The 18,832-nt window shown below is 39.0% G+C and overlaps 4 protein-coding genes across 12 annotated transcripts in view; 3 read left to right on the forward strand and 1 right to left on the reverse strand.

The window, feature by feature from the left end:
* LOC122533135 (cell growth regulator with RING finger domain protein 1-like) overlaps nucleotides 1-18,832 on the reverse strand; it is a 49,397-nt gene that overhangs the window by 29,538 nt on the left and 1,027 nt on the right. Inside the window, exon 1 of one of the 2 annotated variants that reach the window (XM_043662544.1) lies at nucleotides 1,992-2,847. The exons of the other annotated variant lie outside the window; for it this stretch is intronic. Coding sequence (XP_043518479.1) covers nucleotides 1,992-2,089 — 98 coding nt within the window. The 5' untranslated portion in view covers nucleotides 2,090-2,847. Of the gene's footprint in view, nucleotides 1-1,991; nucleotides 2,848-18,832 lie in introns of those variants that run through there. 2 annotated transcript variants of the gene reach the window in all.
* On the forward strand, nucleotides 3,358-4,530 carry LOC122533221 (acylphosphatase-1-like). 2 transcript variants are annotated; one of them, XM_043662720.1, is made up of 4 exons: nucleotides 3,358-3,579; nucleotides 3,644-3,660; nucleotides 3,968-4,077; nucleotides 4,192-4,530. In XM_043662720.1, the coding sequence occupies exons 1-4, from the start codon at nucleotides 3,531-3,533 to the stop codon at nucleotides 4,307-4,309; spliced, it is 294 nt and encodes a 97-aa protein (XP_043518655.1). In that variant the 5' UTR covers nucleotides 3,358-3,530; the 3' UTR covers nucleotides 4,310-4,530. The 2 variants fall into 2 exon arrangements, with proteins under 2 accessions (XP_043518655.1, XP_043518664.1); XM_043662729.1 differs by lacking the exon at nucleotides 3,644-3,660 and having other exon boundaries at nucleotides 3,422-3,579.
* LOC122533207 lies at nucleotides 6,502-10,276 on the forward strand. 3 transcript variants are annotated; one of them, XM_043662690.1, is made up of 3 exons: nucleotides 6,502-6,954; nucleotides 7,776-7,919; nucleotides 9,191-10,276. In XM_043662690.1, exons 1-3 carry the CDS (start codon nucleotides 6,901-6,903, stop codon nucleotides 9,485-9,487), a joined length of 495 nt encoding a protein of 164 aa, XP_043518625.1. In that variant the 5' UTR covers nucleotides 6,502-6,900; the 3' UTR covers nucleotides 9,488-10,276. The 3 variants fall into 3 exon arrangements, with proteins under 3 accessions (XP_043518625.1, XP_043518643.1, XP_043518635.1); XM_043662708.1 differs by having other exon boundaries at nucleotides 6,510-6,954; nucleotides 7,776-7,829; XM_043662700.1 differs by having other exon boundaries at nucleotides 6,866-6,954; nucleotides 7,735-7,919.
* LOC122533048 (poly(U)-specific endoribonuclease homolog) lies at nucleotides 14,046-18,832 on the forward strand. 5 transcript variants are annotated; one of them, XM_043662424.1, is made up of 9 exons: nucleotides 14,046-14,272; nucleotides 15,488-15,931; nucleotides 16,029-16,073; nucleotides 16,218-16,271; nucleotides 16,335-16,451; nucleotides 16,514-16,798; nucleotides 16,994-17,303; nucleotides 17,763-18,204; nucleotides 18,538-18,832. In XM_043662424.1, the coding sequence occupies exons 1-9, from the start codon at nucleotides 14,212-14,214 to the stop codon at nucleotides 18,766-18,768; spliced, it is 1,989 nt and encodes a 662-aa protein (XP_043518359.1). In that variant the 5' UTR covers nucleotides 14,046-14,211; the 3' UTR covers nucleotides 18,769-18,832. The 5 variants fall into 5 exon arrangements, with proteins under 5 accessions (XP_043518359.1, XP_043518333.1, XP_043518351.1 ...); XM_043662398.1 differs by having other exon boundaries at nucleotides 14,050-14,272; nucleotides 18,535-18,832; XM_043662416.1 differs by having other exon boundaries at nucleotides 14,050-14,272; nucleotides 16,221-16,271; nucleotides 18,535-18,832.

An 18,832-nucleotide genomic window follows, 5' to 3' on the forward strand; every position in this document is an offset into this window, starting at 1 on the left:
GACCTCTTATAGTGTAATAATTCCTCATCGACCCTTCGCGCGCGATTACAAGAATTTCTAGTGATGTTTCTGTGTTTGAATAACTGTTTTCAGGCATCGTGTCCTCTATCCCATGACACACTTTTACCAGCAAACTAAAATGCCAATTTATCGTCCCGTTTTACGATTGTGGCTCACAGACTAACAGTGATCTCACCTTGAGATATTAAAAGAAATTAGGAATTAACCTTGAAGCTTACGAAACGGTGAAAAGAAGAGAAACGAAAGTAGCAAAATAAAGATTATTAACGCGTGGTAATTTTTCGTACGACAAACGTTATCAACTTATCGTGAAATAAATCGATATTACGCAATCGCGAAAATTGATACAACTGATGATTTCGCGTGTCGCCAATGTTTTAATAAATGTTTTTATTGGCGGAGATTCGCGATGAAATGAACGGACCATCGTGAACGAATGGATCTGAAAATGTTTAAGCACGAAACTTTCGTACGATTTTAGCTCATTTAACTTACTGTTTGCTCTTCAATTCGCGCATAGCGAAGCACGTGGAGCAAAACGAACGTGGGCGACGATCGAAAATTTGTAACTTTGCTCCTAAACTATTTTGATAAAACATTGACAAACCGAATCTTATAATCCGGTTTTTCAAACGTTCAAAGAACCGATTGATATCTAGATGCTCAACTGCAAGTATGGAGTGTTCAACACTTTTTTTGATGACTCGATCCCATTGCGGTTCTACTGATAATGATCGAACTCCTTTATCAACTGTTGATATCAAAATTTTTTCAAAGTTGTACAACTGAACAGAAGAGAAAATGTTTACGTTTCTAAATAACTTCCTTTTTGCCGATGCAACACGCCAAAGAATAGATAGCATACGAAGTAATTATACTTTTCAAAATTATACAATTGAATTTAGAAAAGAGCTACTTGGTTGATAAGAGGAGAAAGAGGCGACCTATTATCGAATTTTAGTGCAATGATGTTCTAAGGCTGGATCAGATGGAAAAATACGACTTTAATTCCTTCCACGTTGACGATAATTTAATTCATATTGATTGCCACGGTGATGTTACTCCGGTGCAATGGTATTTAGTATTTACTAGTTTGATAACTATACCTACAGTCGTGACTCATTAGACATAAAAGATTTGCTATTAGTCATAGAATATTTTTTAGCCGATGTTGACGAGCAAAGGAAGAGAAAATTCAGGAAAGCGTCTTCATTTTTTGTCAATTGTGTACACTTGAGGAAATCTGACCTCCATCGAGCCTCGAAAAATACTGACAACGGTTCGAAAGTCAAGCGAGTACCAAAGAGTTGATTTCCCTAAAGCAAGACCGAGCAAATATTCGTCGAATGGAGGAATAAAAATTTAATTCGTGTATCCTAGTTATTCTGACTATATCTTTTGAATATTTACAATTTTATCCGCCTTAAAAGGCTATGTTGGTAATGTTGATAGTTTCATTTTTCAATGCGTGCATGAGTGCCAAAGTAAGGAAAAAAAATATTAATCGAACGTCATTTGTTTTGAAGTGATCAAACGGAACGCATTACATATATATACATATATACACATACATGAGGAAAGAAACAATGCACGATATCGTCGGTTTATTAGAAGGGTGACGCATTCTCAGAAATGTCGCTTTTTAGATATCTTCGGAGACACTTCACAGATATGACTAAAGTAATGCATTGCAACGTGTATTGTAAATGCGTATCAAGAGTTGTTTCACAACGTTGTTCAATTTTATAACCAAAGTATCAAAGAGGTTGAGCAAAATAAGGACCGCTGATATTGTATATTGGGTCACCGGGGTGATACTTCACAAGGAAAAATTACATACGCAGTTCGATATAATTAAAGCGTTTCCACTTCGATGTTTTCAGTTCAAATATTCCGAGGATTGGCCATCCCTGAGCCGCGTCACTCCTCCGGTATAAACCGACGATATGCGATACTCAATGTATAAATACCTGATAATAAACAAGAAAACCCCGCAGAAGCATATCGAGACTGCGAGCACGAAGAAAATGTTCGACAGTTCCGCCACAGATACTAACATCGCCGTCATCGTATATTATCGTCGCGTTGCTCTTCCGTGTACACTGACGCACACGCACAGCCGCACACCTCCCGAATTAACCTCACTTCCCCGATAGGTAACCTGTCAAAGTCGCCACCGAGGACGACGACGAATTCGGCGCTATCCTTATTAAGCACTGTACACAAGTATTCTGTCCTGTGACGTGTGACAAACGACGATATAGCAGCAACGATAGAACGAGCTGTCAAAGCCGCATCGCGTGCCCGTACGCCGACGACACAAATTTTCGTTGCGTAAATACGCCAGCCTAACCTCATCGACTGACACGAAGCTGGTGTTTTCGCGTGCTCGTACACAGACACACGGTGGTTGTCGCGTTTCTACCACGTACGCTCGTATCGATTGCACGGCGACGATCGGCGATCTCGCGTCAACGGGACAGCCCTTCTCCCTTTTCTGTCAGTCAAACGTTTTTATCAAGACGGCCTGCGTAAGTTGAGTGTACGACGAGATTGTCTACCATAGCGCAGAATCGCCGTGGATAACGCCGTGCTCCGAGAGTTTCAGAGATAAACAAGGAGATAGCCGCACGTAAAACGAGATACGCAGCACATACTGATAACGCGATCGATCGATTGCACCGGACCGACGGTGAGAAGAGGGTCTTTCGTTAATGTCTCGTGAAGATAATCGCACGCACGGATGAGAAACACCGCGAAAAACACATTCGATACGTGTTTGGCTGTTGGTTTGAGACTGGACGTGGGCACCGAGGTGGGGACCACTTATACGCCTCTAACTTAGCGACGTTCTCGCTGCTACGCTGGTGCGCGCGCTTCGGGACGTCGACCAATGGCAGCGCCGATACGAGCCACCGATCAGCCAAACACACGCGCGAATAGAATTTGATTTTTAAATTTGAACGTGGTGACAATTGCTTTTCCTAATTGTAAGTGATATCTATTACTGTTCCACGTAAGTTAAATTAGCCAAACGATATATCATATATTAAATCTGTTTGACTTTTTAAATAATAGCGTAAGGGATTGAAAAGTTAACGTAAGTATTTGTAACACTTTTAATTTTTAATCTCACCGTGATATTTAAAAATTCCTTTTCGTCTTGCTACCTAATCGTGTTTTGACAACGGGATTGATTTGAACGTAAAATAGATTAAAAAATGTGAATTGCGCCTGTATCAACCCTATTTAAAATTCAAATTAAGTTTAATTCTCTGTAAAACGCATCAAGAGTGGTTTCCAAGGATACCGTTATTAATCAGCCGGAACAGCTGATGAAATCTCGACTGGCGACATCTAGTCGAATACGTCACGAAACATACGCAGATTCGGATTTTCCTCCAAATAATAATCGAATTTTAACCAAGTTGGAGCTTAAGATTGTTTTCTGCCTTCTTGTCGTATTATCATTTTTATCAGTGACAACAACGTTAAATACAAATCCAACAATGTCAAAATTAGTCGGCGTTGACTTTGAGGTTTATGGAAGAGTACAAGGTTAGTGACTATTTGCCTGTAACAGACTCGCAATGATATTGATTCTACGTTTCTCTTTTTAAAGGCGTGTTCTTTAGAAAGGTAAGTAAATTATCATATAAATTAAATATTCAACTAACGCAAATTACGAGGAAAAACGTTGCAAGTTTTTATGGTTTGTTTGGCAAAGAAGTGACATCTGGTAAGCGAAACAGTTACTACGTTGCTACATCGGTACTTTAAAGTCAGAAATGAAATTTTTAAAAATTCCAAATTAGAAAATAATTTTTTGGATATTTGGATTATACATGTAACATGTATGTTCATGATTGTACGTGTAAATTAGTAACATCAGCTTTCTGTTAACTGATCCGAAATAATTTCCAACAATTTGTCATTTGTGATATAGTATACCCAAAAACGCGGGACCGAATTAGGTTTAAAAGGGTGGTGTATGAACACTGATAATGGTACAGTTGTTGGTCGTCTTGAGGGGTCGGAAAGCAAAGTCGAAGAGATGTAAGTTTGCAATATTTTAACAGATAACATTGACATATCATTGATCAGCAATTTTACTCGTGATCAATCAGCAATGTGATTAATTGACTGTCCTTAATATATTTCTTTTTTTAGGAAAAATTGGCTACGTTACACTGGAAGTCCTCAATCAGCCATAGACAAAACGGAGTTTCGAAACCAGCAAGAGATATCTCAACCTACATTCGCTAGTTTTGAAATTAAAAAATCTTGACTTAATGTTATATTCTGAATCATCTATTTAATCGTTCGTTTTCTTTAGCATTTATATTTATTGAAAATTATAAGCAATACGCACGCGTTTGCAAAATGAAAGAGCACTATCTTATTTCCATGTATTTGCAAATATAATAAGTTTATACAATAAATAAATCTAACGCATGGAAATGGATATGCTATGCATTAAAATGAATATTTTCAGTTTTCGAAATGTTATATTTTCGCACACTTTAACATTCGTTCATTAAATTATTCTTTACCAGGAATCTATTAGCTTAAATATTTTATAACATTCCTAGTTATCTGGCAAAACATAATGGAACAATTTCGCCGTTTTGCTGCATGTCACGGGAAATCAACGTACGATGCTTTAACAGACGACACGTTACCGTCTCGTACAAGTTCCACCGCTATCGGCTCAAATATCATTAGTTGTCGAGTGTGCACCGACGTGTGCGCTTCAAAACTTTCGCCTGCGATCTCTCGTGCAAATGCGATTGCATTTTATACTCTGTCATTGTTCAAAATATCACCATTCGTTCATTCAGTTCGCTATCAATTATCATAATCTATTCCACCATAATTAACAAATGTCGGAAAGTTTGATGCACACTTTTTCGCGGTATTCTATGTGAATGTAATTGGAAATAACATAAGTGGCCTGATTGTGTGGATCTAGAGTCATGTATTGGTTAAGAGTGACTCTTAAATCATAGAATAGATTGAGAAGAATGGACCAATAATAACTAACAGATTACACGATCGTGATAATGCGGTGATTGGCAAATGGAAAGGAATGTCACATCAAGCATGAGGTGTTTCAAGAGTTTCTTTCAGCATACTTGGCATCCTCAACAGGTGAGCACACGTGTATATACCATAGAACATCTAAATCTTCCCGACTCTCGAATCTTCCTTGATTTAATCAGACATAATATTTCTTCGAAGACTCCAAAACAAGTGCCTCTAACAGTGTTGTTTAATTAAATGCGCGCAAATCAATTCAATACGAGTTGTATATTCAAAACTATTTTTATGTAACCACAATGATAATAATATTTTTACGAAGAAGCTCATTTTTAATCGTGTTTTGTGCGTTTCAATATATGAATGACCTTAGACAGACGTCACATAATAACAAATGTACGCGATAATAAATACAGCTCGTTCCACCTCGAGGAAGAAAATATCGATGTAATTTTAAGATTATCTGTCTGTCAAATTACTATGTTTTTCAGCTGCAAAGCTAATTAACAAAATTATGTACATACGTAAGCATGTTCACGATTCACAAAAAACATCGACAGACTTGCTCGTTTGAGCTAACCAGCTAACTTTCGATTCTTTCCACACCTTATCATACTTTCACCTGCTCGAAATCTTGTTTTCGGTAAAATTAGTCGTCAGAGTTCATCGAACTGGCGTGGCTGATTATTGCGAAACAAGGAAGAAGATCGATTGGTAATACGACAGTACGAAAAAAAAAAAAAACAAATTAATAAGTTTCACGAACTATCCTTCGACGAACTTCAATCTGTTCGTACCAGTGTGTCAAACAACACGTTTCTATAGGGTTAAATTTCAATGTGATCGATCGCAGTGTCACGTTTCATTTCTCTATCTGTTCCATAAAATGGTTCTCCTCTTCGATTCTCGTGTACCGTGGCTTTTGACTACCTGTTGAAAACATGAGCCTCGCCAGGTTACGCAAGGTATCGCACTTATCATTATGCTGGTGCATCTTCGACCTGTTGCGCATTTGCACACGTAACGATTCTCCTATTCTGGAATAACTTTCCATATTTTGTCCTTTCGATCCTTCATCTCGCTGGGATAACTCGCAAATTTTTCTGATCCCTTAAGATCGTTGCACCATACTGATCTATGAATTTTCAAATTCTACTAGTCAAAAATAAATATTCAAATTAATTTTTTGAAAGCGCATTTTAATAGCCTAATTTAATTTAAAGGTGCAAATGGCTACTCGCACGTAATAATTATTATTTACGCGTTTAAAATTTAATATTTTGGCGCGTTAAAGAAATAAACATGCGAGGCGCCTTAAATAAATAAACATGAAAAGAGAGAATGTCAAATTTTAGTTTGCTGAAGTTAAAAATAATAAATTTGGAAAAGAAAAAAATTTAAAAAAAATTTAACTCGCTGAATGTTAGAGAATATCATAAAATAATTACTTTCTTTAATTTATCATATGGCTTAAAAAATATATCATAGGGATCGAATTTCCTTGATTTACGATTCGATTAGCAGTGTTTGACATTTACACCACAGTAGCGGTTTGATAACGAGAGATCAGGGGTCGGGATTGATAAAGCTTGATAATGGTCCCCGCTTAGCCTAACTGGTCAGTTCCTTTGATGTTGTACGCAAACAAACTACAACTTTCCTCGTCTCGTGCTGGTTACACACTCAAAAATACGCGTCTCCTCCGTTTTAAAGTTAAACGTCAATTAGTTGAATGTTTTGATAGCTTCTTTTTTAGAATTTTCGTTAGTTAGGCATTTTTCATAATTATCAGTGATCTACGAATGTCTAATAATATGATTTCAAATCATTGATTAAAATATGAACGACGATGGGGATTGTCACACCAGGAAGTACGGATACTTGTTTGATAACGTGAGTGTCTAATTTTATCATAGTTTTTTTTTTTTTCATAAAAACTTCTTGCGTGTGTACATCGCTTAATCTTCCTGTAAAAAATGTCATACAAATAATTATCGTAAACGTAAATAATTCATGCACTTAATGCCGTCAGATACGATCCTAATGAAGTTACATGGATCATTGAACTGGTCAATATTTATACGACCTTTCATGCTTGCTTCGAAAATATGCATTATGTTCAATTCCTACGTTATTCACTCTCGCTTCGTTCCATCCACTCGAGGATTTGATCGTTGTGAAGTCGAGTGAAAGTTATTGCGACTGCACAAAAGTTCGTAACGTGACACGGAGGAAAATACAACGAGAACAATATAACTTTTCGCTTTTTCATTGCCAATAATTACATCGATATAGATTTTCATGGAAAATCCGCCATTCAATGAATTGACCTTCGTAAAATATACTTGACGTAAAATTATACCGCGTTATATAATAAATAAAAATGATAAATAATAGAATAAATAATAATAATAATAAAAATAATAAAATAATTAATAATAATAATAAAAAATAAATAATAATAATAATAAATAATAGAATAATAGAATTAGAAAAATAATAAATAATAAATAAATAGAAGTGCTCTCGAAAATTTACGTATAGGGTATCCCATCGATGATTATATTTTTCGTAAAATCATTTATTATTCATTATCTATTACTTTCGCCAACATTTTACGAAATGTTATATTTCACATTTAACGAACAGCTCTGTAAATAATTATATTTACAGATTGAAATGGAGCACCCTGTATATAATAATATCATTGACAGATGGTGATCGTGCCATCCCCCGGATCCATATGGGATTATCCATACTTGGACCAGGTTAGCAGTATGATGGCTTTGTTATATGGGACGAGACCAAAGCCTGAGCAAGACCTATTCCCCCCCAAGATTCGGATTCCAGAGACGCATGTAACGTTCCCACTCCTTCCCCTTTCACCGTTCAGATGTTTCAGAACGTTCACCCGTTGGCCTTCGATCGATCGTGTTTTCTCTCGTTTCCTCTCTCGCGAATCGTGTCATTTCCATTTTTCGAAAAATTTTCTTTCCAATCTCGAAAATGTCTCAAGACCTTCTCTCTCTCGTTTCTTCCTCTTCTCCTTCCTCTCTACTTCTTTCTCCTTCCGACATATGTGTATGTACTAATCGTGCCTCGTCGTGAAAATGGAAAACTTGAAGAAACAAGGAATACTTGTCGATCAAGAATCACTGGAAACGCGGTACACACGTTCCTTTGTACAATCGAGTGCAATCGCGAAATAATCAATAATTTGGATTGGTATCCGTATCGATACGTTGGTTGCACTTCACTCTCGTTCGAGCATTTATTGCAAATTCTGCCGAAATACCGGATATCTTATAACCGTCGCCTTCTTCTTTTTTTCTTTCTTTTTTTTTTGACTCTCTTGGGACCTAGTCGAGTAACATACATTCAGTTAACCATTATTCACAGATAAAAATACTCCACGGATAAAAATACTAACGTGTTCCAAGTTAGAGACTACAAGCCGCTTTTTTTTTTTTTTTTTTAGGACAAATAGGAAATTGTGGTTTTCAATTCCGGTTTGACTTAACCTTACTGCTAAAACCACGTTACATAGTTTATTCGAGTTGAAGTAGAGTATTAGTACTTCCTTCTTCCGTTTCAAATGATGCAGTGACTGTTTTTTCTTTCGTTTCTCTATTTCGATTTTCAAAGCGAACGTATCAACGAGTCGCATCACAAATATCTCGGATAGTAATTCATTCTAAAAGCAACTGAAGGCGACTGAAATATCTATACAATTCTATATATAAATATCTATCTATAAACTAATTCGTGCAACCGAGTCACTGGCAGGAGACATTGTATGCACAAATTAAATCGTTAGTTTCTTGCTAAATCTTTCTCCATTCTGTTTTACTGTGATACATTCAACAAAACGAATTTCTTAACGCTCCAGTTCCCTTTTCATCAACGTTTTCATCAGAGATGTATTCTCTTCATCTCGAAATTCATATCTTCGCATGTTTTGTCTCTTAAGTCACCTCTTGATTTCTTTCGTTACGTCTCGGTAATCAAATTAAGGCAGCAACTGCTCGAGATAACGTTAATTGCAATCCGGTGACAAACACAAGCCACCACTGATAACATTAAGTGGCTTACTGATCAGCTTTCATTCACTATCCGATATTAATTTCAGATGGAGAGTCCATCGAGGTTCGAGCTGACGAAGGCAGAGGCTGAAAGCGGAGAGGAGACGGAATTAGGCGAGGTGAAAGTGACGCTACCGACGAGCACCGTCGCGACCTCGACCCCCGTGCAACCAGGAGCCATCCCATGCAGAAACGGCGGCTGCAAGAGCTGGACAAGCCGCGCGGAATCGAGGATGGAGAGCCCTTGGCACTTCCTCAAAACCATCTTCCTTATCTCTGTGATCGTCGCGCTGATTCTTTGGATAATCGTCTACACGTTCCTCGCTCAATATCGGATCTTGTGACGTGGTGGAAATCGTGAGAATCTCGAGAGGCTTGGATGGTTGACATGCTCCTCCATGTGGAAACGATCTTTCGTTAAAACGGACGCATGAGAAAATCGACGAAGAAGAAACGTTACTTCCGAAATACTGAGAATAGATCAGAAGTGTGACGAGAGGGAAGATCTTCTCTCGAATTGAAATGATTCACGTTTTTTTTTTTTTTTTTTCTTTTTTCGATGTAGGACACTAAGAGCGAATTCTCCATTTCCTATCGATGTATCCGTCCTTGTACGTGCAACAATCCTGTGCGCGAGATCGTAGATCATTTGTCGAAGAAGTTGTTCGCTCGAGCGAGCGAGTGTAAGAAGCAAGCTGCTTGTTTTGTGGACAGAAAGTTTTAGGAATTCCCGCAGCTCGAGAATTGCGTAAAATTGCCGCTATCTATAATCGTGGCTTCTGTTTACATATTCAGTTGCATAGCCTCGCTTTCGTCAGTTCAGCGACAAAGGAATTCCCCAGTGTCGAGACATTCAATATGGCAGTTACTCGAGAGACTTTTGTTCAGAATGTACAAAAACGTGGTCCGCGGAGTTGGAAATGTTAAAACGATACTAGTCGTCGTAATATCTGTTCAAATTGGAATACCTTCTAAACGAATCAAAATTAATACATTAAAACTACGATTGTATTATTCTATCCAACATAATTCTAATCTCCTCACGATATTATACGATACATAGGAACATTTTATATAACCTGTTTGTAATTTTTTTTTTATCAAGCGAACAAATAAATTTATCTTGCAGGGAACCTCTAAAGTTCTATTTTATCTTGCCAAAGTACGCACAATGCATGTAACGACGTCTTGATAACGTCTGTATCATTTCTTCCAGCCAGAAAATTCAACCAGATAACATCAAAATCTCTTATCAACGCCAATAAGAACGTATGCACAAGTGTTATTTATTAGAGATTTAACACGGCCATCTTGACTTTCAGATCGCCGCAGGCGTCGATTAAAAGAAATTATTAATCCCCCACCAACGCTCGTAACAGACTCACGCTTAATTGTTCGTTGAAGTTATCTGCGGGTATATGACGTTCTACCAGCAGAATTTGTGTTTCTTTTTCTTCTTCTTTTTTTTTTTTTTTTTTTTCTTTTACCAACAACCTGTCCGACACAGACGGACGATCGGTATTCTCGAGTGAGGTTTCTTGACGGATAATCCAGGAGGGGGAAGGAAAAAAGGCGAAGGACGACGAACGCAGTTAATGCCACGCGATCTCGAGGCTGTGTTTCGCACCTGAAGTCGACGTTGGCCTTCGAAGCGGCATTTTATGCATTCATCTGCCTCGGTAGAATCCGTAGAATCACACGAAGTCCGTAGGATCTCTGATACGATGTTTACGAAGGTAGGAGTTGTTTATACGCATTTTTTTGTTTCACACGCGCAAAAGAAGAGAACGAAATCGTATTTAAAGAGGTTACATATCGCAATCTTATCTAATTAATGTATATATACAGGGTGTTTCGTAACTTGTGGAACCCACTTCGAGAGCTGATTGTACGCCTAAAAATAATGGAAAAAAGTCATATAAATATATGTCCTATCTGTCTTCGTTTATGAGATGTAATGAATTTTATAAACAGAGCAAACTCTAAGCTAGTTTCACCAGGGATGGTATATTCAATTATCATAATAATCATAATTGGGATGAAGAAAACCAACGTGTTATTGTGCACTCAAGACATCAACACCAGTTTAGTTTAAACGTATGGGCAGGAATAATTGGTAAATTTTTAATTGGACCTTTTCTTCTTGATGGAAAACTAACAGGCACAAAATACGTTGATTTTTTGAGCACGCATTTACACGAAATATTAGAGGAAGTTCCAGTTGATATTAGACTTCGTATGCGGTTTATGCATGATGGAGCACCGCCGCATTTTAGCCGAGTGGCTAGGCAATTTTTAAATCTACACTTTGCAAATAAATGGATTGGTCGTGGAGGTCCTATTGCATGGCCTGCTCGTTCTCCGGATTTGAATCCATTAGATTTNCTTCCGACAAATTCGAGAAACACCAGGAATGATAGAGAGAGTAACCAGATCAATGACAAGACGCGTGCAGGCTTGTCTTCAAACGCAAGGTGGTCATTTCGAGCATCTTTTGTAAAAGTAATGAAAACAGAAAATTATATGTCATAAACGACAGATAGGACATATATTTATATGACTTTTTTTCATTATTTTTAGGCGTATACAATGAGCTCCCAAAGTGGGGTCCCATAAGTTAGGAAACACCCTGTATATATATATATATATATATGTATATATGTATATATGTATATATGTATATGTGTAGTCCTTGAGAGTGACACTTATATGTTTTACAGAGTGTACCGGGCACTGAGAAACGTATCAATTTGAGAATTATTGTTTGACGTTATTATCTAATCTCCGGTTCCCTCGGCAGCACAAGAGATAGATCGAGGATTCTCGTTCACCGATCAGGAACAAAGTTCAACGTCTGAAGACTTGATACGCATTGTTCGCTACCGTAGCAGCGAGTTTACGACCCGAGTCCCGCGATAGATGCCCCGAAGAGAGTACACACCTAGCCGGCAATCTGAAGCGGGAAAACGAGAGGACGATTGCGCGATATTTGGAGAGCATTTTATCTCACATCCGAGATCCACAGGGCGGGACATCGCGACAGAATGATCCCGGGAAAGGTACGTCAAAGACACCGACTTTCTCACATGCTTCCTCGCAGTCTCGCGATTATTCATCACACGTTTTTTTTTTTTTTTTTTCTCTCACGAAAATCGTAAAACGAAAGATGGCAAGTCTTCGCAGTTAAAGCGAAGAGTTTGCTTGCATTACGTATTATCAAACTATTGATATTCACGCGTGTACGAGAAATTTAAATGTGAATGTAAAACCTGATCTTACATATGTAAATACATATTCGCAGCCTTGTTATTTCCCTTCCTCTAAAGTTGTTCATAACTAGCCTATGCTAGTTGGCAATGAAGAAATATAATATTGTGCCAACAACCGTTAAGGTGTTAAGATTTTCCTACCGATTTGCCGAGTTGCTTGGCACTGGCACTTTTGAGAAGTTCTTTTAATTAAGTACGCAATATCCGCAGAGAGCGACGCAGCAAAGGAAAATGCAACAGTGAGTGAACCGACGAAGAAGAAAGCTACCGGGGCAAAGGTCGATAAACTACGAGGCGAAGAGATCAAGCTGACAGCTTTCGATCATCCTGGATCGTCGAAGTCACCACAGTTTAACAAGATACCTGCCTCGAAGTCTGGCCCGAGCAAAGTGAAGAACACTCAGAGTATAGCAACACAAATGCGTCATAATTCAAGCACCCAAAGGCTGCAGGGAAACGAGGACATCGACGACGACGTAAGAAACCTCACGGTTCAGACTCGTGTTTGGTCGTTTCAACTGTGTGTCCCTTTTTTTGTTGCGTTTCAGTCTTCTTCTTTAGGCGCGGAGGATGTTGGAAGATCGCAAAAATACGTCCTGGTCGGATGGGACAACTTTCGTTCCAGGCTGATGATAATTCTACTAGTTCTTTTCATTTTATGGGCAGTCATCTATTTTCCTCTGACGAGAATCTGAAATTCAGTAGCATTAGCTCGACAAGAAAATGAAACGGAAATTTTTTCTTTCCACGTCATCGTGTCCTTTTTAGAGCTATCGGTCTTGATTCTTCAGTGAACTTTATTACGAGTATATTTTATCACGAGATACGATACACACACTCACACACACAAAATAAACCAAAATCTAATTAGATTGTATTCTGTAAAAATGTTGCTATATCCTTAAACATTGCTGAAGGACAAACCTGTTTATCACGATTGCAACTCCAAAGTGTAAATATGTATATACACTTTCCACAAATAAAGTACCATCTCTTCTATTGAAATGATAAATTTCATTTTCCTAAGTATCATCGTACAATTACGCAAATGTCTCGAAGTTTATTTTATTCCCATCATTCTTAGGTAAAATACGATCCCGCTGTAACGAGATTTGAACTAAACTCGATAAATTCATTGTTTCGAGATCCTCGAAAGGCAAACTCTCTACAGAAGCTGTTTGCACGTACCGACCGAGCGAGTAAATCCACCAATAGTCAATTCCTTTAACTTAGTCTTTAATTTAACACAATTCCCAATAGCCTGTCATCGTCCGAACTTTGTTAACTTGCTTGTCGTTCGCTCTCAAACAACAAACTAATCACAGTCATCGCTGTGTCAATAAATTCGAATTCGAGAAGACGATTCGTGACCAACAGAACTTCTAGCAACTAACAGCCGACCGATAGCAACACAGATGAATCTACAAGCAAACGAAACAGTTCGAAAGGCAGTTCCCCAATCAGATGATCGAGAACGTAGAAGAAGCGTTTTACCGGCGGTCGGACTGAAGGATCAATAAATCGGGATCAGTGATGACTGACATCACCGAGAGGATGGCCTTTTTCCAAGTGTGAAAGACGCGATGACCGTGCGACGACCTCGGCTAGGGTCTCGCAAACATGCCAACGAGAGGCGGAGGAGGCAAATGGCAAAGCGTAATCGGCTGGAAGTGGCCGATTCCGGCAGCAAGGCTTCAGTCCGTCTTAAAACGCTCACGTAGCCTCTCGACGCTCCCGATTCTATTACACCACGGAGAACCGAGCGCGATCCACAAGATCGTTTCAATCGTGAAACAGTCATGAAGATGAAAAACGTGGCTGCGATCTTCCTCGTGCTCGCGCTGTCGCTGATTCTCGTTGGTAAGTGAAGCTCACTCACTTTCTACCGACGTGGAAAAGGAATTTCCGAAGTGGTAAACACGTTCGTTCTGTTTGGTTGTGTTGGCATTAGGCGCTAACAAGAGCGTAACGTAAGATCTCGATGGAAGGGGAATCATTTTCGAAAGTGAAAGGAACCACCTCTTTTGTGATGTGCGTTTCAGTGATGAAAATCGGAGTTCAGAGTAGATGAAAGGCGCGTTTCATTTTCCGTGAGAGTGAGTTACGGGTAACTGACACGAATCGAAATATTTGAAATATTCTGGAATTTGTGCGCAGTTCGACGTAGTTTGCGCATTTACTTACTGGTAAATGTTATAAATATATTATACGACGGGCATTATGTAACGATTTCTCTGGGGCACTGTTTAGAGAATTATTATCTGCTTCAACGAAAACTACGTGATCTCGCCAAGGTTATCGTGGGTTCACTCTCGCATACGATCGACAAAATCGAGGACAGAAACGCGGTATTTCAGAGCAAAAAAGTGCTTGGCATTTTTTCAGATAAGTCACAGCACAGAAAAGGAATTACAACGAGCAGTCAACGTCATAAATCTTGTTAATTTCGATTCTGCCATACATATACAATATATGTGTGTACAAAAAGAAGAAATATGCATATCGATGCACCATTATGCTCTAATTACTGGATATATCAAACAAATAGCTACGACAATCTTATTATCTTTTTCTAACAAGTGATGCACGATATATTTTTAATTCCTGATTTCAATTTTTCCATGCGAATTGCCACTAAAATTGTAAATCGTTGAAAAGTAAAAACAAAAAGTTTGTCACTATAAAATCCGCGGAAAGAAGCATGGTATTTTAGAGACACGAAAATAAAATAAAATATTCATTGTATAAAAGTGTGAATGCAAAATGCGAGAGAAAAACTCCACGGTTTACCATTCAAAAATTAAATCTTCCGCGTAATGTATTCTAACACCCACGCATTGTCTATTTTCCAATTATCAAGTACAATCCTTTCTGCTCGTTTTAAACTACGCAGATACTCCGAAGGCAATTATCCCAAATCATCTACTCATCTTTCTCACTCTGATCCTTAATATCTAAAAATCCAATTACACGTCGCGTATTAATAATAAATCTTGCAATTCTTGAACAATCGTAATTCGAAATTCTCATTCTTCCTATCTACATCATCTATTCCAACTTCGATTCAATTTCCAGACGACGCAGAGGCAGGATGGAAATTCTGGAAGAAGAAGGACAAAGACACGACTACAACCACCACGACGATCGCTCCGGCAGTCGCTGGAACCAATCCTGAGCTAACAAAATCGAACGATCCGTCAGGTGTTACACCTGTGACGAACAAATCGCCAGGAAGTCCAACGAACGTTGGATCAGCGGTTCTCGGAGCAGGAGATCCTGGACTGGCGATCGGTGTCGGTTCGACCGGAGGAAAGGTAAAAGAAAATGCCCGGCCGAGCAGACCGAATCCAGGAACGGAAGTGGGTCTCGATTTCCCGGTATCGAAACCAGGAAAACCAGGCGTCGGCGGTAACATTGCTCAAGGGTACAGAGAGTGGGCCGTGGATCTAACTGGAGCTGGAGAACCAGGGAGACAACCACCAAGATTGCCCGGTACAGGACCAGCATTAAATTCTGCAGGTTAATTGCACGACGATTTTGAATCTTTGAAGATCTTATAGGAAGTTTATTTCTAATGTGCGAATTTGCTGACTAATCCGGTGTGGATTTTTTGTAGATTCCAAACTGGGTCCTGCGGGCGTGGCACAGCCGCAGACGCCAGGTAAAGATTAATGTTATAAGAATGAAACAAAGTTCTCGTTATAATATTTAATGGATAAACTATAGCTTGAGTTCTGACTTCTTGAACTTGCACGAATGCCCGTAGTCGAATTGCGGAAAAATTGTTTATTCTTTTTATTTGAAGGTGCTAAACCAGTCTCGACGCCAGGAAATGTTCCATCGCAGCCTCCATCGCCAGGTGCAAATTGATACAATGTTAGGAAAGTAATTAGAAGATTGTTCAATTTTTTTCGTTTCTCAGGTGCCAAGCCAGCGACGAGTCCTGGAAATGCACCATCGTCACGGCCTCAATCCCAACCACAGCCACAACCTCGGCCTCAGTCTCAGCCTCAACCTCAACCTCGTCCACAAACACCAGGTACAACATGTTAATACACAGAAGAAAATATTTTTGATCCTAATATTCTTCTTTATCTGAAGGATCACCTACACCAAGCTCTAAGCCAGTTGCTGCACCAGGACAACCTCAACCTGCGGCTGGAGGCAATCAAGTGTCTTCATTGTTTGTAACACTGAAACCTGGTCCAACAACATCAGCACCATCTAAACCAGCAAGTCTTCCTGGTTCTCCAGGAAGTCCTGGATCTCCCGGTTCGCCAGGAAAAACCTGGGCAGACGTGGCTGGAGGTGGCAGCAGACCTAACTCGCCTACACCTTCTCCAAGACCTGGCTATCCAAATCAACCTGGTTATCCAAGCCAGCCAGGTATAACGACGAATAAATTTTAATTGCGCTAAACGATTTTTATGCGTTTATAGGAAATTAGAAGTATGCAAATATATACATAACATGTAATATAGTATGCAAAGACGTATGAAATGTCCAAAATAAAATACTTGGTAGATAAAATAAATTTTTAATAGCTAAAGTACAGTGGATAAAGCTTGTTTGTTTGATAAGTAGGTCAAGCTCAACCAAGGCCACCGACTCAACCTGGAAGAACAGGACTATCCTCAGGAGCAATAGCAGGAGGTGCACTAGCAGGTGGTGCACTGGCAGGAGCAGCTGTGGCAGGAGCAGCCGCAGCAGATAAGAAAACTTACTCAAGCAACCCTACTTATAGCAAAGGAAATTCCATCACCGACGAAGACTTGGAGAAACTTTCCGAGGCTCTCTACATTAAGGACAACAATAACGCAAATAGACACATCACGCTGAATCTGCAGAAGCAGACAACCAGCAGCAGCACAACAGACGACGCGACACAACCGTAAGTTGTTAAATTGCAAATGACGAATAAGTCGAAGAGAAAACGAGTTATGTCGTTGGATAGGTGTTCAAGGAACATAGGCATATCAGCTTTTTATAGAATTTCAATTTCTGTGGTCTTATCTCTAAGGAAGAAAGCTGCACGAGAGAAAAGAATAGAGACTTTTGAAATGTCAATCTTAAACTTTAAAGTAGTAAAATTCGTAGAATTCGTTAAATAACAATAAAATAGTGGAAGTTTATGTAGAATTATATTTAGTTGAAATAATAATCAAGGAGAAGCTAGAGTCAGTGAAACACAGGCTTCAGGAAGATTATTTACTAAAAGTACATAAAAGCTGAAGGAATCACCAAATTCGAATTTCTCGAGTTTGTAGACAATATAATTTGCGTGTGAAATCTCCTAATTTTTACTCAACAAAATTTCTACTTGTTTCGTAAAAGTAGCCTTAAATTGCAGATTGTTCACGGTGAACGCAGAAGCGTACCAAGGTCCCACAATTCAAAGGGTGATATCGATCTATGACAATTACAAGCCGGATACCAATGTAAATGAGCATATAAGCCCGTTGCAGAGGCAAGAAGAGAGCCTTCTTGTGGACACGTTCCTCAGCACGAACGTGATGTCCGCCGCCATGAGATTTTTAGCGGACAAAGGGAAGATCCGCAAGGATTATTACGATTACAAAGACACGTTGAGGAAAATATGGTTCAACTTGTTCTCCAGGGGACAAGGGAAAATTGGTAGCTCGGGTTTCGAGCATGTTTTCATGGCGGAACTAAAGAGTGTACCAACTGGTACCGAAGTGGTCGGCTTGCACAATTGGATCTACTATAGCAAAGAGGAGACCAATGGGAAAGCAAATTATGCCGGGTATTTGAGCAAAGTCGACCTCGGAGATGTAAGTTGATTTTTATTTTCTCAAAATGCTTTCATCACTTTCTTCATTTTCCTCAAATTTCTTCGAAATTACTTACAATGTCATCGTAGTGCAGAAATTACTTTTCGTTTCGAAAAAGAGAAAAGCATGAAAGTCTACTCTCATTTGTTTAATGATCAGATATGAAAAATACGTTTGACGAATGTATAATGGATTCCATTCCACTTTCAGCGCCTATTATTTGCACAATGACGCCTGTCTATTGTTTCTTTCGTAGTATTCCGAGAGGACTATGACTCATAACTACGCGAGACGCCAGCTAATCATGTTTGCACGTGTTTGTTCTTTCAGAAGGCATCTATTATTAAAATACGAACGAAGTACAGCGGGTACGATAAACCGGTGACGACTATGTTCGTGGGTACTTCGCCCGAACTGGAGATGGCACTGTATACAGTGTGCTTCTACGCGAGACCAGACGAAAGTTGTCCGGTGTCCCTCGGAGGGACCAAGTTTAATATCATCACTTATAAATTTAAGTACAGAGGAAACGATCTGATAGGCACCGCCTATCCAGATATATAAGCTCATCGAGATTATATTTCTGCTTGGATTTCTTTCTTTCTTTCTTTCTTTTTTTTTTTTTTTT

This window comes from Frieseomelitta varia, unplaced genomic scaffold (genome assembly GCF_011392965.1).
Source record: "Frieseomelitta varia isolate USP_RPSP 00005682 unplaced genomic scaffold, Fvar_1.2 scaffold_144, whole genome shotgun sequence".
Lineage (NCBI taxonomy): Eukaryota > Metazoa > Arthropoda > Insecta > Hymenoptera > Apidae > Frieseomelitta > Frieseomelitta varia.

What these genes read in the sequence shown, in the direction of transcription:
- LOC122533221 (XM_043662720.1), top strand. Translation starts at nt 3,531, where the DNA reads ATGTCAAAATTAGTCGGCGTTGACTTTGAGGTTTATGGAAGAGTACAA. An exon ending in GAAAGCAAAGTCGAAGAGAT is followed by an intron (nt 4,078 to 4,191) that starts GTAAGTTTGCAA and finishes TTCTTTTTTTAG; the next exon opens with GAAAAATTGGCTACGTTACA.
- LOC122533207 (XM_043662690.1), top strand. Translation starts at nt 6,901, where the DNA reads ATGAACGACGATGGGGATTGTCACACCAGGAAGTACGGATACTTGTTT. An exon ending in ACGGATACTTGTTTGATAAC is followed by an intron (nt 6,955 to 7,775) that starts GTGAGTGTCTAA and finishes TATCATTGACAG; the next exon opens with ATGGTGATCGTGCCATCCCC. An exon ending in TTCGGATTCCAGAGACGCAT is followed by an intron (nt 7,920 to 9,190) that starts GTAACGTTCCCA and finishes TATTAATTTCAG; the next exon opens with ATGGAGAGTCCATCGAGGTT.
- LOC122533048 (XM_043662398.1), top strand. Translation starts at nt 14,212, where the DNA reads ATGAAGATGAAAAACGTGGCTGCGATCTTCCTCGTGCTCGCGCTGTCG. An exon ending in ACCAGCATTAAATTCTGCAG is followed by an intron (nt 15,932 to 16,028) that starts GTTAATTGCACG and finishes GATTTTTTGTAG; the next exon opens with ATTCCAAACTGGGTCCTGCG. An exon ending in ATCGCAGCCTCCATCGCCAG is followed by an intron (nt 16,272 to 16,334) that starts GTGCAAATTGAT and finishes TTCGTTTCTCAG; the next exon opens with GTGCCAAGCCAGCGACGAGT.